The sequence below is a fragment of the Lissotriton helveticus genome, chromosome 6 (genome assembly GCF_964261635.1).
Source record: "Lissotriton helveticus chromosome 6, aLisHel1.1, whole genome shotgun sequence".
Lineage (NCBI taxonomy): Eukaryota > Metazoa > Chordata > Amphibia > Caudata > Salamandridae > Lissotriton > Lissotriton helveticus.
The window spans coordinates 903,984,652-903,999,517 of NC_136067.1; the positions used below are offsets into that span (position 1 = coordinate 903,984,652).

General features: G+C 43.8%; 1 protein-coding gene across 6 annotated transcripts in view; it reads left to right on the top strand.

The window, feature by feature from the left end:
• The window catches only part of AK9 (adenylate kinase 9), a 1,611,121-nt gene that overhangs the window by 49,569 nt on the left and 1,546,686 nt on the right, over positions 1-14,866 (top strand). For all 6 annotated transcript variants that reach the window (XM_078648533.1, XM_078648534.1, XM_078648537.1 and 3 more), the window contains exon 4: positions 14,047-14,099. In XM_078648533.1, the coding sequence (XP_078504659.1) occupies positions 14,047-14,099 (53 nt within the window). The remainder of the gene's footprint in view (positions 1-14,046; positions 14,100-14,866) is intronic.

Here is a 14,866-nt window from a genome sequence, read left to right on the forward strand (position 1 = left end):
GTAGCGTCTCGGCCGAGAACAAGAGAACGGACTCGGTCGAGTGCTTGGACCGAAACCCTGATTGGTTGGAGTGAAGGATGTTATTCTCCTCCAGGAAACTCGTCAGCTGATAATTAACGAATTTCTCCGTCAGTTTAAACATGGCTGGGAGTAGAGAAATAGGGCGCAGGTTGGACAGAATGGTTGGGTCTGGCAGGGCTTTTTTCTGCAGTGGCATAACCGCTGCACATTTCCAGTCTTCTGGGATTACTGCTGTGGCCAACGAGGAGTTGATGATACTATTGATCATTGGGTTTAATTCCGCAACCAAAGTTCGAAGGACCATAGGCGGGCAGGGATCAAATGGGGACCCAGATTTCATGGCCAAAATGGCCTGATATGAGTCCTGCATAGAGACCCGCGTAAATGAATTCAAACGAGGAGTGTTGGATATCATATCGCCTGTCCTCATTTTGCCCGGAATAGCCGGGACGGGGGGGCCTGATGGAAAATCTCTAACAATATCCTGGATTTTCTTTTCAAAATAGTTGGCTATGTCATTACAGAGTGACAGCGAGAGCGGCAGCTCCTGGGAGAGTGTGGCGGGATTAGTAAAACTCTTGACTATCTTGAAGATCTCCTTCTGTCCCTTGTCCGAAGAAGAAATAACCTCCAAGTAGTAGTTTTTTTTTGCCAGCTTAATTGCGGCATGATAGTTCTTACGTGCCGATTTATAAATATCACGAGCAGACATCCTGTGACTTGGGGTGAATCACTTAATTACCCCATGCCTAAAACCAAAATGAATGTGTCCTTATGTAATGTAACTGATGCTCATGTAAAGCACTCCAAAACCTTCGGGTCAAGTCTACACTATATAAAACAGCAAAAAAGCAAAAAATACGTGTTTTGAACTCTTCTGTCATTGGGTTATGTTTGAGCTACATTTGGGTGATATTTATGCTACATTTCAGCTCTTTTTTTTCTCTTGTGGCCACCTAGGGAGACTTATTTGTTATGAAACTCTTTATTTCTTTTTATACTGCTGTATCCTCAGTAGAAAATCCTTTCAGTTTTTCACTTTGATTCCAAGAAAATGGCGTTCAGATGTGCCAAGCGTTTGCCATAAATTCAGAATGTTAGCACTCTATTTGCTCATTTGAACACTGTAGCAAAGCTACTGATCACCAGGGAGCTAATTGGCAGTCTGCTGCCGGTATCGAAGGTGCATCTTTCAGCCTTCATGTCAGAATGTTTGAATGAACTAGAAGAGGAAGATATTTGAGAACTCACTTAAAATGTGTCCTAATTATTCTTTCTAGAGCACTAACCATACTGTCTATGACAAACTGAACCCCCTAATGTTCTTCCTTTCTAAACTAATGTTTTAAGTTTCACCAGTTTTATTCAATTGCATGGCTTCAAGTGTGCCATACTTTTGTCATAAGTAAGGCTGTTAGTTCTCTAGTTGTTCTGTAAAACATATGGGAGGCTGCAGTAGAACACACAGTAATCAACTTACAGGCTGCTCCTGTTGGAAGTACATTATTTACTGGGAACGTCAGACTTCATTTTCATAAGAATGAGAAATATAGTGTGAATTTGCAGAAAATATTCTCTCATTTTAGTTTCTGGAGCACCTTCTATAACCTCTATGAGAAAATCATGAGAAAATAGTTTCCTCTGAAATATGTAGAACACCCCACAATTCGTAAAATTTGTATGGTACCATCAACAAATGATTTATATTGTAACTAAAATCTGTTATCACCCTTCAAACGTTCTCCTTTTTGTGACTCTTAAAACCTGTCATTCACTTCAATATATTTCAATGGGGTGCTATCATGTATATTGATCAATAAAAAGTGAGCAACCCAAAATACCCTTGAGGGCTTGGGTGATTAAATGGAGAGGTATAGATGCCTTCAAGGGGATTTGTTCAAAGAAGATTTAATGATTTTGGCTAACTTCAAAGGATATATTAGCAATCCTTCAGGCAATAAATGCAGCAGTAAGAACAATTTTCAATTCAATACAAAACCAATATTTAGTCGAAATATAAAAACGACATGTAAACAACAAACACAAAGGTGTATTGAAAAAATAGAGTTTATCAAAGAGATTTAGAAGGGTAAATAATTTCATATATACAGGTCAGGATAATGCAAAAACAAATAGGGTTGAGGGTACACAAATAAATCAATTGATAAGTGACTCAACAGAACCTAAAAAACACCTATCCCAAATAAAAAATGAATAAAACAGAATAGGGATAAGATGCATCTTATCCCTATTCTGTTTTATTCATTTTTTACTTTGATAAACTCTATTTTTTCAATACACCTTTGTGTTTGTTGTTTATATGTCGTTTTTATGTTTCAACTAAATATTGGTTTTGTATTGAATTGAAAATTGTTCTTACTGCTGCATTTATTGCCTGAAGGATTACTAATATATCCTTTGAAGTTAGCCAAAATCATTAAATCTTCTTTGAACAAATCCCCTTGAAGGCATCTATACCTCTCCATCATGTATATTGGTCCCCAGATGACTGCTAACACTTCCTGGTTGAAGTGCTGGCAGCCAAACAGATCCCTGCAAAAAGAGCAATTTTATGTATTTATTTAAAAGGTTTTATATAGCGCTGCTGGACCCAAGAGTATCAGATCGCTTTACATGATAATAAACATGACATATTAAGATACAATATATAATTGACAGTGAACAGAAAAAATTAGAAACGATAAAAACAATGCATAACATGAGTGAAGGAGGCAAGGAACAGAGGAATAATAAAAGGGACAGGGGGAGTTGATATAAGAGAGGGGGAAGGGGTGAGGTGAGGGAGAGCGAGATGGAAGGGGGAGAGGGGTTGGGAAAAAGAGCGAATCAGCGCAGAGAGGTAATGAGCAGGGTCAAAGTCAGTAACATTAAGAACCCCAATATTTATTGAGGAGAAGTACTTTGAGTCTTTTTTTGAAGAGAGGGTAAGAGGGGTTGCAGCGAAGGTCTTTGGGGAATGAATTCCAAATCATAGGAGCATTACCAGAGAATGCACGTGATTGGGTCTTCATACATTTAAGTCTAGGAGGGATAAGGACAAGGGAGTTAGTGCTCCTCAGGGACCTGGAGCAACCTGCTTTTTGTAGTTTGCTTGAAAGGGGGTGTTTTGGTGAAGAGCTTTGTGTGTGATACAAGCAATCTTGTAGGTGGGTCGACCTTCAATTGGGAGCCAGTTTAGTATTTTGAGGACAGGAGAGATGTGGTCAAATTTTTTGCAGTCAGAAATTAGTCTGGCAGCTAGGTTGAGGAAAAATGTAATCGGTGCTAGGTGGACTTTAGGGGTGCCGGCCAGAGTGGCGTTACCATAGTCAATCCTGGACAGGACAAGAGATTGGACAACGATTTTGAAGTCATCAACTGGAATGACAGGTTTAATTTTTTTGAGGTGGTGCAGGGTGAAAAGAGCACTTTTGGCTACATTTTTAATGTGGGGAAGAGAGTAAGATTCTGATTGATGCTGATACCTAGGGATTTGACAGAATTGGAGGCAGAGAGGGAGCAATTAAGTGCATTGATATCATTGATCCAGAGTTGAATGGGAAGGGAATTGCTTTTGGGAGTGAAAAAGATGATTTCTTTTTTTTAGGATTAAGTTTGAGATGATTAAGATGGAACCAGGTTTGGACTTTAATCAGAGTGTCATTGAGGTGCAGAATGTCATTGTGGGATTTAATCTTGTAGTATAGATGAGTATCATCGGCATAGAGGTGGTAACTGATTTTGGCTTGTTTGAGAATGAGGGTGAGTGGTTCCATAAAAAGATTGAATAGGGTTGGAGAGAGGATAGACCCTTGGGGGACCCCGAGTGAAAGAGGTTGAGGTTTGGATAGGCAATGACTGAGCTTAATTTGTTGTGATCTATTTTGGAGGAACTAGGAGAACCATTTGAGTACAGCGCCTTCAAAACCAAAGCGATCTTTGAGGGTTTTAAGATGGGTGGGATGGTGTACAGTATCGAAGGCAGCCGAGAGATCAAGGAGGATTAGTAGTGAAGATTTGCCTTTGTCAAGAGAGCAATGAATGTCATCAGTAATATTGAGCATAGCAGTTTCGGTGCTGCATCCCTTTCTAAAACCAGATTGGAAAATGTCAAGGAGATTGAAGGAGAGGATATGGTTATCTAACTGAGACAGGACACATTTTTCAAGGGCTTTAGAGAGGAAGGGAATGTTAGAGATAGGGCGTTGATTATTCAGGTCATTAGGGTCAGCGGTGGGGTTTTTAAGAATGGAGGAGATTTGACCTAGTGGAAGGGAGGCAGGAACACAGCCAGTGGAAAGTGAGGAGTTGATGATTTCGGTCCATAATGGGGCAATGGTGTATTTGAGTTCTTGAACTAAATGGGCGGGGAGAGGATCATTGGAGTGTGAGGATGGTTTGAGTTTAGAGATGATGTTGATAATAGTAGTTTCAGAAATTGGACAAAATTCACTCCATGAAGCCTTGTTTTTAGGAGGGTGATCGGTCTGAGATGCGTCGGGATGGGGGAGAATAAGGAGGGGTTGAAAGGGGTCGAGGTGTGGGGGGAGGAGGAAAAAAGTGGATTAGGAATATTAGGGAGGGTGTGATGGTTGAGGGGAGGTTGGAGAGAGAGAGAGGAAGGGAAGAGAAGGATAGTTCGATGGTGTTGACTTATTCGAGAAGAAGCTGGCAATTTCTTTGCATCTTTCCACAGAAGCTACTAATTTAGGAGGGCCAGAGGAAGTTCTCTGGGGTGGTTTCTGGCCTGGTCAAGTTGTGACTGGAGAAAGGAGGCCTTTTCATTGAAGATATGTTTTTTGTAAAGGGCTCTGGTGGTTCTCAGGAGAACCAGGTTATAAGAGGAGGGATGACTCCTCCAAGCACGTTCTGATTGTCTGAGGGCCCGTCTTTTATTATTGAGTTCGGCATTGAACCAGGACTTGGGAGGGATTTTTTTTGTTTGTTGAGTTTAATTTGGGAAATTAGGTCGAGGGCATCAATAATAGAATTGTTGTAATGGTCAGTAAGGTCGATGGTGCTAAGAGAGGGGGGGAGAAGTAAGCGAGCTTTAATTGTGGATTCCAATTCGTCAGGTGGAATAAGGTGAAGCTTTCGAGTGGGTTTCATAGGTAAAGAGCTAATAGGGGCGGTGCGAGTAATGGGGCTGTTCAAGGTGAAGAGAATGAGATGGTGATCAGACCAGTCTACAGGAAGAATATTAGAGAGAAAGGCCATATCCTTGTTCGTCAAAATAGCATTGAGGTTGGCGCCTTTGATGTGAGTAGGGGCATGGCAGAGTTGGGTCAGGTCAGTGATGTCTAAGGTTTCTTTAAAAAGGGTGACAGCAGGGTCATCATTATTGTTCCGGTGGATGTTGTAATCACCAAGGAAGAGATTCTTGGAGTGGGAGAGCGATGCTTGAATAATAAGATCAGTCATCTCTTCGGTAAAGGGGAGGCAATTTCCAGGGGGTGGTAAATGGTGTTTAGCCGAGTGGCGGGAAAGCCAGGAAAAGAGAGGTCAGCGCAAAGGTATTCAAAGGACGATGGGGTCTTGGAGCTGGACAGGTGAGATGTTGAGTTTCTCTTTAAAGATAAGGGCAAGGCCACCTCCTAATTGATCAATTCTATCTTTCCTAATGATATTGAAGCCTGGTGGGAGGAGCAAGTCGAGGATAGGAGTGGGCGGTGAGCCAGGTTTCAGTAAGGAAAGCGATGTCAATGTTTTCACTGAGAATAGTTTCCGCAATTTCAGTTGCGTGGCATGAGGCGGATCTGCAGTTTATCAACATGTAGCTGAGGGGAGAGGGGACAGGTAGTGGGGTGGGGGCAGGGGGATAGGTCTAAGTAGTTGGGGGGCTCTAGGTGATGTCGGGTGAGGGGGGAGTCTGTTTGTTCTTAAGAGTACTGGGATAGTAGATTGACAGATCGGGGGATAGTGCGCGAGGCAGAAGAGAGAGAGACAGGGGAGTTCCTACAAAGTTGGCTCCAGAGGTTATAGGGCAAGCATCACGTTGCGGTGGGGAGGTTGTGATGCTATTGCAGGGTGGGGCGCTTAAGGAGGGTTCATTGTGCTTGGATCAGTTGGCGTAGTTACAGAGGGGGGAGGGGTGCAGGTTTTGGTAATGACAATAGGTGGACTGTTTGTGGGCAGATTGAGGTGGGTGTCGACGTGGGACAGTAAGGTGCATTGAGAGGAAGTTGATGAGTGGTCAAGATCAGAGGGATGGGCTTTTAGAAGGAGTGAGATATCGCTTCTGAGTGAGGAGAGTTCTAGAACGAGGGACGAAAGGAGAAGTTCAACTTTAAGGAGTGATTGAGTAGGAATTGAGGAGTAAAGAGCATCAGTTTGTTTAAAGAGATTGGTAGGGTTGGAATTATCATGGGGGGATAGCAAAGGGCGGAAGGGGGGGAAGCCTGGAGGGGGAAGGAGGGGGGATTATAGTGAGGGGGTGGATCGTTTTTAGGAGTAGGGGGTATATTGGAGGTAGACGTAAGGGAGGCTATCAATTTAGGAGGACAGATCGGTGAATGAGGTGGAAAGCCAGTAAGGCTTGGTGTACTTGGTGTATTGTGGGATATAAGAGGGGACAAGGAAGTAAGAATGGGAGGTATCGGTGGAGGATGAGGTGGAACTGTTGGGGAGGTGGGGGAGACGGTTAGGCGGAGGGGTAGATGATGAAGTGCATCAGAGGGTGTGGTGGTGTGGGAGTGGGAGTCCGAGGGAGGGAGGAGGATAGAGGAGAGAGAATTATTAGAATAGGGGGATATAAAGGGGTAAGTAGGTGAAGCTGGAGGAGTAGCTGAGGTGTTGGATAGGGTGGAGGATGAGGGGGGATTGATCAAGAGGTGATCGTCAGGAGGGGATCGAGTGGCGGAGCATCGGAAATTAGGGGTTAGGGGGAGCCTGAGTAGACGTGGGGGTATCAGGGGATTTAGGCAATTTAGTGGGATCATGAGGGGAGGTGGGGGAGTCAAATGTTGAGGGAGATGAAAGGGGGACAAGTACATTAGAGGCCTGGGAGACATTAAAGGACTGGGAGATAAAAGGGGACTGGGATACATTAGGGGGCTGGGAGAAATTAGGGGATAAGGAGACAAGGGTGTCGTAACAAGTTATAATGTTGAGGGCGAGGGTGGTAAGTAGTGATTGAGGATAATCTGCATGATTGGGGGAGGAGGAGATGGTGTGAAGGGATAAAGGTGGAAGGAGAGGAAGGGGATCATTATTTGTAACAGTGATGGAAGCAGGGGAGGTCAGGTGTTGATGGGAAAGGGTGACGGAGTTGGGTGTAAAAGAGGAGGAGGGTGAGTCAAGGGGAAGAGAAAGGGGGGTAGGAGAGACGATGGGTGATGAAGGAACTGAGAGTTGGGGTAAGTCCAAGAGAGGAGACAAGGGGGCCAGGGACGGTTGTGTGAGGAAATGTGATAGAGAGCTGAAGTGGTGCTCAAAGATGTGGAGGTGGTTTTCAGAAGCTTGGATGAGAATGTTTCCAGATTTGAAGATGGAGATATCAATTTCTCCCGGAAAGGAAGGGGAGGGAGTGGTGGATAGTTTCAGATCGTGTGGGATATTGCGGGAATTAGTGATAGGGAGGAACCGGAGAAAAAGGCTTTTCCATTTAAAAGTGCGTTTGGTAAAGAAGATGTTGTTGGTGATAATGGAGGAGTTAAGGTTATTATGGTGATCCGCAAATAAGGTTTCTGGGTGAAGACAGAGAACTTTATGCTTGAAGGTTTTCTTACCATGTTTGGAGAGATGGAAGGGGTAGAGCATAGACCAAGAGTTAGGGCTGAGTTTAGAGATGGGTGAGGCTGAGATAGGGGGGGAAGCGAGAGGGGAGGCATGAATAGGAGTATAGGGAGATGAATTAGGAGCACACAGGTTAGACCATATAAACCACAACACAAGACAGTGAAATGAGGAAGTGGGGGGGGGGTCAGGTGGCATTAAGCCAAAGCCGACTCAGACAGAAAGAGAAGAGGGTGCAGCCAGACAGCGGGAAATGGGATAATTCAAACAGATATAAAATATAACATGAGGAATAAAATACAATTCAAACAGATGTAAAATGAGATTGTGCAATATAAAATACAAAGAGAAACATGGACATATCATACAATACATACAACGAGTTAAAATTTCAATGATCCGTTACGATGGGGGTAAGGTTGAAACAAAAAAGTAGCATAGAGTGGAGTTCATTAGTCAACAAAGACAGGTTTAGAGTCGAAGGGTAGGTAAAATATATCTAGTCACAGTGTAGGAGAGGCATTACATGCAATCAAGCAGCAAGAAAGAAATGCATATAAAAAATAAAGGCATCAAGCTGAAGAAAATAAATATAAATATAAAGGGGGTACAATGCTCAAATAAGAAGTAAACATCATGGAGCTGTCCAAATAAAAAAAAAATAAAAAAGTTGGCTGGTAGCGTGAGGAAGGGCAATTTTGTGAAACAGTCTCCCAAGAGGAAATACAGTTGCAAATTAGTCCGGAGCATAGAATAAGGGAATCAAGCCAACCCAAGCAGTATTGTACGAATGGGGAAGTGGGATGGTTGGAGAGACATTTTGGGTGCAGTGAAGCTTTACTAGCTGCAAGATAAGATTCACATAGTGGGGGGGGGGATTATTATTATTTTTTTTTTATAAATAAGGAGAAAATAAAGAATCAATCCTGTGGATCCTTAGGCAGAATGGGAAGTCTTATGTAGGAGAGTGCCATTCCAAGATGGCCCCCATGGTGATACAAAGGGGCTAGTCCATTTTTACTGTCAACATCCCATCTGGGCAGGAGGTCCCAAGAAGAGAGGCAGTGAGATCCTACTCCAGGACAAAAAATGCACAAAATGTCGGCCAAACCTTCCGACCCAAAATGGGCACCACAGAGTGTAGCCCCCAATCAGTTAGAACCCCCAGCACAGGACAAAAAACAACCCACACTCACCCAGATCTGATAATCCTGAGCAGCCTGTTTAAGTGAATTCAGTGAATTCAATGCTCACGTTGCTTGTGACCCAGAGCGGAAAGGTGGCAAAGCCCGATCTCTGGTCGAGACAGGATTGCAGCACGTCAGGGAACCTAAATTGAGGAACCACGTCGGACCCAGTGTATAGGGCGGGGTGATTACCCAACACTTTGTCTCTTCCCCTCATCGACGTGGAGTCAGTGGCAGAGACGGCGCAATAACACAGCCTGTCACAGCATAACACAAACAATCATACCGGTCACAGCAGATGAAGCAGGAAGAATCTCCTGCATCATGACTCCTCCTGCGATGCTCCTGATGAGGTGGTGAAGCAGCTCAGCAGAGTTGGCGTTGTGGCGGACCCGTAGTGTCACATTGGATGGGGGGGAGAAACAATCAGCTCCATGACCCCCTCCGCCTCGTCCTGTAGGTAGCAGCGGGGCAGGTGGAGCACAAAGCAGTGGTGGCCTCATTGGGGATCAGCAGCGGCCGGGGTCCGCCGCGATGGGGGCACATTGGAGGCAATAAACCCTCACCACCAGCGCGGAAGGCAAAGGGAGAGAGAGTCGCCTCCGGTGCTGGATCGACCCATCCCCCAATGCGGGCTCCTCCAGGTTACGATCGGAGGGCCGAAGACGCAATCACCATTGAGGTGGTTTGCTCTCTTGTCGAGAGGGCATAGAGTGGACTTCGGGGCCTCCAACGATCCTCTCCTCACAGGTATCGCGGAGTTGCTGGGTGTCAGCTGTGATCCTGAGACGCCAGCTCTCCACTCACTTTCTACAGCCCGTCAACACTCAGGAGAAGGGACTCCGGTCCCAGCGTGCAGGGGTGGCCTTGCCACCATAGAGGACACTCAACCATCCCTCGAAAACCCGATGGCGGTCCGACTATCAAACCCTGTCACTCTGCAGTTCCTCATGACTCGGGAGGGAGACTCAGGTACAGGCAGATACCACTCTGGACTCTTGCCTCACCGCGCTCAGCCAGGGTTGTCGGTCCAATTGTCCGGGGAGCGAGTCCTGCAAACAGCCTTGCCAGGCCGCGTTTCAATCCTTCATCCGTCGGGGTAACGGAGGCAAGCTCGACGGCGGTGAATCTTTGGACCTCGGGAAAGCTCTGAGAAAGGTAATCTGGGCCTAAATCCATCGTTTTTTTGCTCACTATGCCATTCCAGTTTGGACCCAGCCATATGTAAATCCGTCTTGTCCCTGTGCCCAATGGGAACAGTCCAGCCCGACCTGCCAGACCAGGTCCTCCCTGGACTGGAAACAAGCATCCTAGGACCGGTTTCCGGCTTTCAGCCCTCATCAGCCAGGATAGCTTGACTCCAGTGGCATTGAGAGCTCAGGACCCACGTCTGGGCATACCCGTCCCACTTTGGGTGTCAAATGCAAAAAGAACAATTGATGGACAGAATGCAGAACAATGTCATGCATTCACCCCCGTACAGAGATCTGGGCCTAAATCCATAGTTTTGTTGCTCACCATGCCATTCCAGTTTGAACCCAGCGATATGCAAATCAGTCTTGACCCTGTGCCCATGGGAACAGTCCACTCCGAACTGCCAAGCCAGGTCCTCCCTGGACTGGAAACAAGCATCTATGACCGGTTTCAGGCGTTCAGCCGGGATAGCTTGATTCCAATAGTATTAATACAAATTTTTTCCTAGGCCACAAAAAACCTGTCTGAAATCAGGTTGCACTTACAAAAAGATAAACAGCTCCCTCAATATATTTGACAAACAATGTAATTAGAGTAAAAACCAATTTATTATTTTGAATATTAAAAAAGAGACAAGAAAAACACAGATAATTATTTAAAAGGACAATGCAAAGATTACAACTTTATCCAGCCACAACATGGTTACTAAAACATATATATTTTTTAAAAACACATAAATGTACATGAACAAAAAAAGTTTTAACAGAGATATTCAATAAGGTCAGTAGAAATGGTGACAATCTCTACGCGCGTTTCGGCGTTAAGTCGCCTTCTTCAGGAGAGCACCAAGATGTTTCTAAAAAACAATATGTAATATATCAGATAATCAATTCAATATAATAACAGTACATGAGGCAGCGACTGATGGTGCAAGAGAAAATTGGTTTCCATATAAACATGTGATTTCACTGTAAAGATGTTACCCAAGAGTACTTATACCAACACCTCACCCAAGTGAATTGAAAACCAAAAGTGATGGATAGAATATGTATTCAGGATCAGATATGAATAGAAATAAACTTGTAAAAGAAACAGTTGAATAATCGTGTAAAGGTTGAATAAAGAGTGAATGTCACCCAAGCAATTAAAAACCCCAGAATATGGAGTCTTACCTATACAGCCAAAAGACTGTATAACAACTTGACAGTTCTTGAAAATCAGAATAATGTCTATCTATAGAGACTGAAAAGATAAAACGAACAGCGACATAAGCGTCCATATTAAGTTAGAACATGTTAACTTTTAACACGCTTCAAAAGTAATAGGTGATTTTTTTAATGAATTGGACAAATACCTGATAAAAGGTAGATTAATTGCAGGAAGACAAGAGATCGATGATGTCTCAGATAAAAATAGGTACTAAGCCTCAGGGCGGATCTGTAAAAATGATTAATGAATTAATTATAAACGTGTTCCTATAAACAATAAGTGACACATTCACATGTGTACAGTATATGAACACAGGAATGTACCTGATAAAGAGGGGACGCAGCTATTAAAGTTAGAAGACAGGGTCACCCGCACGTTTGACAAAATCTGCATAGGATAGAGAGCAGATATATGAAGGACCTGGCTCGTGATTCTGTATTACATACTGTGTCGCAAAAACGAATTCTCCCTTATTTTACCTGAATGCGATAGCGTTACAGCACATCAAAGATGTATGAAGAACTGGGATACAATGCAGTACAATATGTACTGGCAAGGGTTACCATATGTATATATGTGAATCTACAAGGCAACATTGTAAAATATCAAGTACTCATAAGATTTTTAAGAGCAAGCTATAAATGCTTCAAAGAGCTTCTATATAAGAACCACCTATGTCATTTCATTATGTGGTTCACCGCGCTCTAGGCAAAGTATTATATATGGTGATTTACCTTTTATATGAAAACGTGCCCGTTAATGTTCAGGGTAGTTTTGGCTTCGCAATTATTGCCATGTGATGAAGGCAATAAAACATAGATCATCTGGATAGTGATGATCTGAAACAAATATATGAACACAAATCGATTTAATATATATTGCAAAAACCTGGATAATATGTGCACATGACCGGAAAAATGCAAATCAGTTGATGGACAGAATGCAGAACTTTGGTATCTTTTCTGAAATTGTCATGGTTCAGTGTGTCCCTCAAATTTTGAAGTGGCAGTCGAAGGGATGGTAGGACGTCTGTCACATCAGTATTAAGTCTGTGAGTTGAGTGTGACCTCAACCGGGTATTTAATTTATCAAAGGATACTATGCTGGTGAACCAGGGTTACGGGTCCGTGTCATTTTAAGGCCACTGAGGTTGAAAATATGGCTTGCCTATCCACTGAATTGCAAGTCGAGGCCAGTTTAGTGACTAGACAGTGCATTAATTGTGACAGTTTGGGTCTGTCCAAGGCCATATAACAGGTATACTTTTATTTTGAGTGTTTAATTGCTTTCTGTTTTTTGGAAATATCTCCTTATTGACATAACAATAATATAACCACAAAGTGTGCGCAGTTCAAGACGAACAGCAGGAAACCCGTATGTTTACCCGTTTCCTACCCATTCAGATTTGAGTCCCATCAAATCCCATTGTGTTATGCCCCTTCTGTTTGGTAATGTTGATGATGGGTGTTTGCTCCCCTGTAGCCCATTTCTTTAACTTGCGGCACCTGATCGACACAAAGGGGGCTCTTTCGCTTTCCGTGACAACATGATGTGGCGTTTGTACAGCACCAATGTCATCCTCTACTCCAACGAATGCGCTTTAGGCCCGGGCATCCATCCCAGGTGGCAGAGTTATGGCTGAGGGTCCAGTTCTCTGTCCACTCGCTCCGCTAGTTCTGTTAAAACTGCACTTCAAGTTTTCACTATCTCAGGTCACTTCCATATCATATGGGAGTGCGCATCAAGTGGGGCACACCTGGGGCACTTGGAGCTCCAGCTTGGACACCTGCGACCTTTTTCCTTCGAGGACAGGTATGTTTGGTGGAGTTAAACTGCAGAAGTTCCAGTCGAGTGTTCCGCGACACCCTTTTGGTTTATGCTGTGTTACCGCCCACTATTTGTCGCTGATGTCGCAGTTGAGAAGCTGTGCCCGCTTGGCCCTGACTGACATCGACTCGGCATGACAGCTCCACCTACATCAGTAGGTGGCTGGACTTGCCCCCACAGTAGGCTCTCCATGTGCCACAGTGTCCCATGCAGCCCCAAAGGGCCGGGACCGAGGTCGGATTTGTCCATGAGGGTCGTGTATGTGATTGAATTTAATTTCATTCTTAAGATTGAGGAATGAAGAAGACCTAAATTAATGGCCGTTTTTTTACATTCCCTGTGCGAACATTTGCCAAGTGATCAATCAAATCAAGAAGTGGTGAGGATTTTACTGCACCTGGTAGACATCCGTTGTAATAAAGTGTGTATGCCAGATACAGATTGCAGGCCAAAAAAGCCAAAGTTTAGCAGGGAAAAGGCCAGGTAAATACCAGACATGTGGATATTGCAGCAAAAATCACCGACATCTTCAGATTATATTACTTTATAAAGGGAACATTTTGTAAAAGAGACATTTATCACATCCAGTAAATTCCGACCTGCAGGGCATTTTATCAAGTGCAATAATTATTGTATCTCCCTTCCTGGCTAAAGTGATGTACGCCTAAGTGTCATGCAAACAATTGTCAGGTAAAAAGAGAGCGGTTTGGGTTAGCTGTTCAGTAGTTCACATTTTCATCGCTGTATACAGCGCATTTCGAAGCAACAGATTAATATCCAGATTCAATTTGCATGTTGTAAATGTTCTTGCCAACAGGCGGCACAATATATCTGCATTACTCACATGTGCCCTTCTTTTCGTCCCCTTTTCCAGCTACTGAACTTATTGAAGAACAAATTCGCACTGAAACCGAAATAGGACATACGGTAAAGAATGAACTTTTTAAATAAATTTGTTTCACATAATGGTAATAGCTCATGAGAAGAATTCAGACGACAAGGACAGAGATAACTGTGAATATCTAATAGTGAGCCGTCATTAGCTGTTTACATAAGGTATTCTGAAGCCTGTCTTTATACAATAAAAGGGCTACGGTTGAGAGCTGTCCTTAAATTCTACATGCAAACTCGCTGTTTAAGAAACATCATTTTACTACTTAGCTGCAAGCTAAGTTTGCGTAGTGCTCAACTCTTCACACAAACACTACAAACGCGCAAAATATTCTTTAAAAGGGCAGAATATTGTCAGAATATATCGGAGATTGAGGATTTTCCATCTTTCCTGGCAGGCACGTTTGTCCTGCCACGAAACTGAGCGCCATGTTTATCATTCTTTCACGCAACGAAGGAAGACACCTTGCAGCGCTGCGCTGTGAGAAAGGGCAGGCATGTCTGCGCCATATCTATCTATCAAGATATGTGCATTCCTGCTGTCTGCTAGCAGTGGCACACAAACTGCTCCCTAGTGCCAAGGTAGGCACCCTTGCACCATGTTGCAGAAAGGATTGTTTTATGCAGGAATTCACACCGACCTGCACGAAAACAATCCTCTGAGGCTTTTTCCATGCAGCACATGTAGAAAGAGGAAAAAATGAGGAGAAATGAAGATATGGCTTCTGGCTGAGCCTCCTCTGGGAAGGCGCGGAATTTTGGCGCATTCCCTGGTTTGCCAGTCTTTGGCAATCTGGCAATGT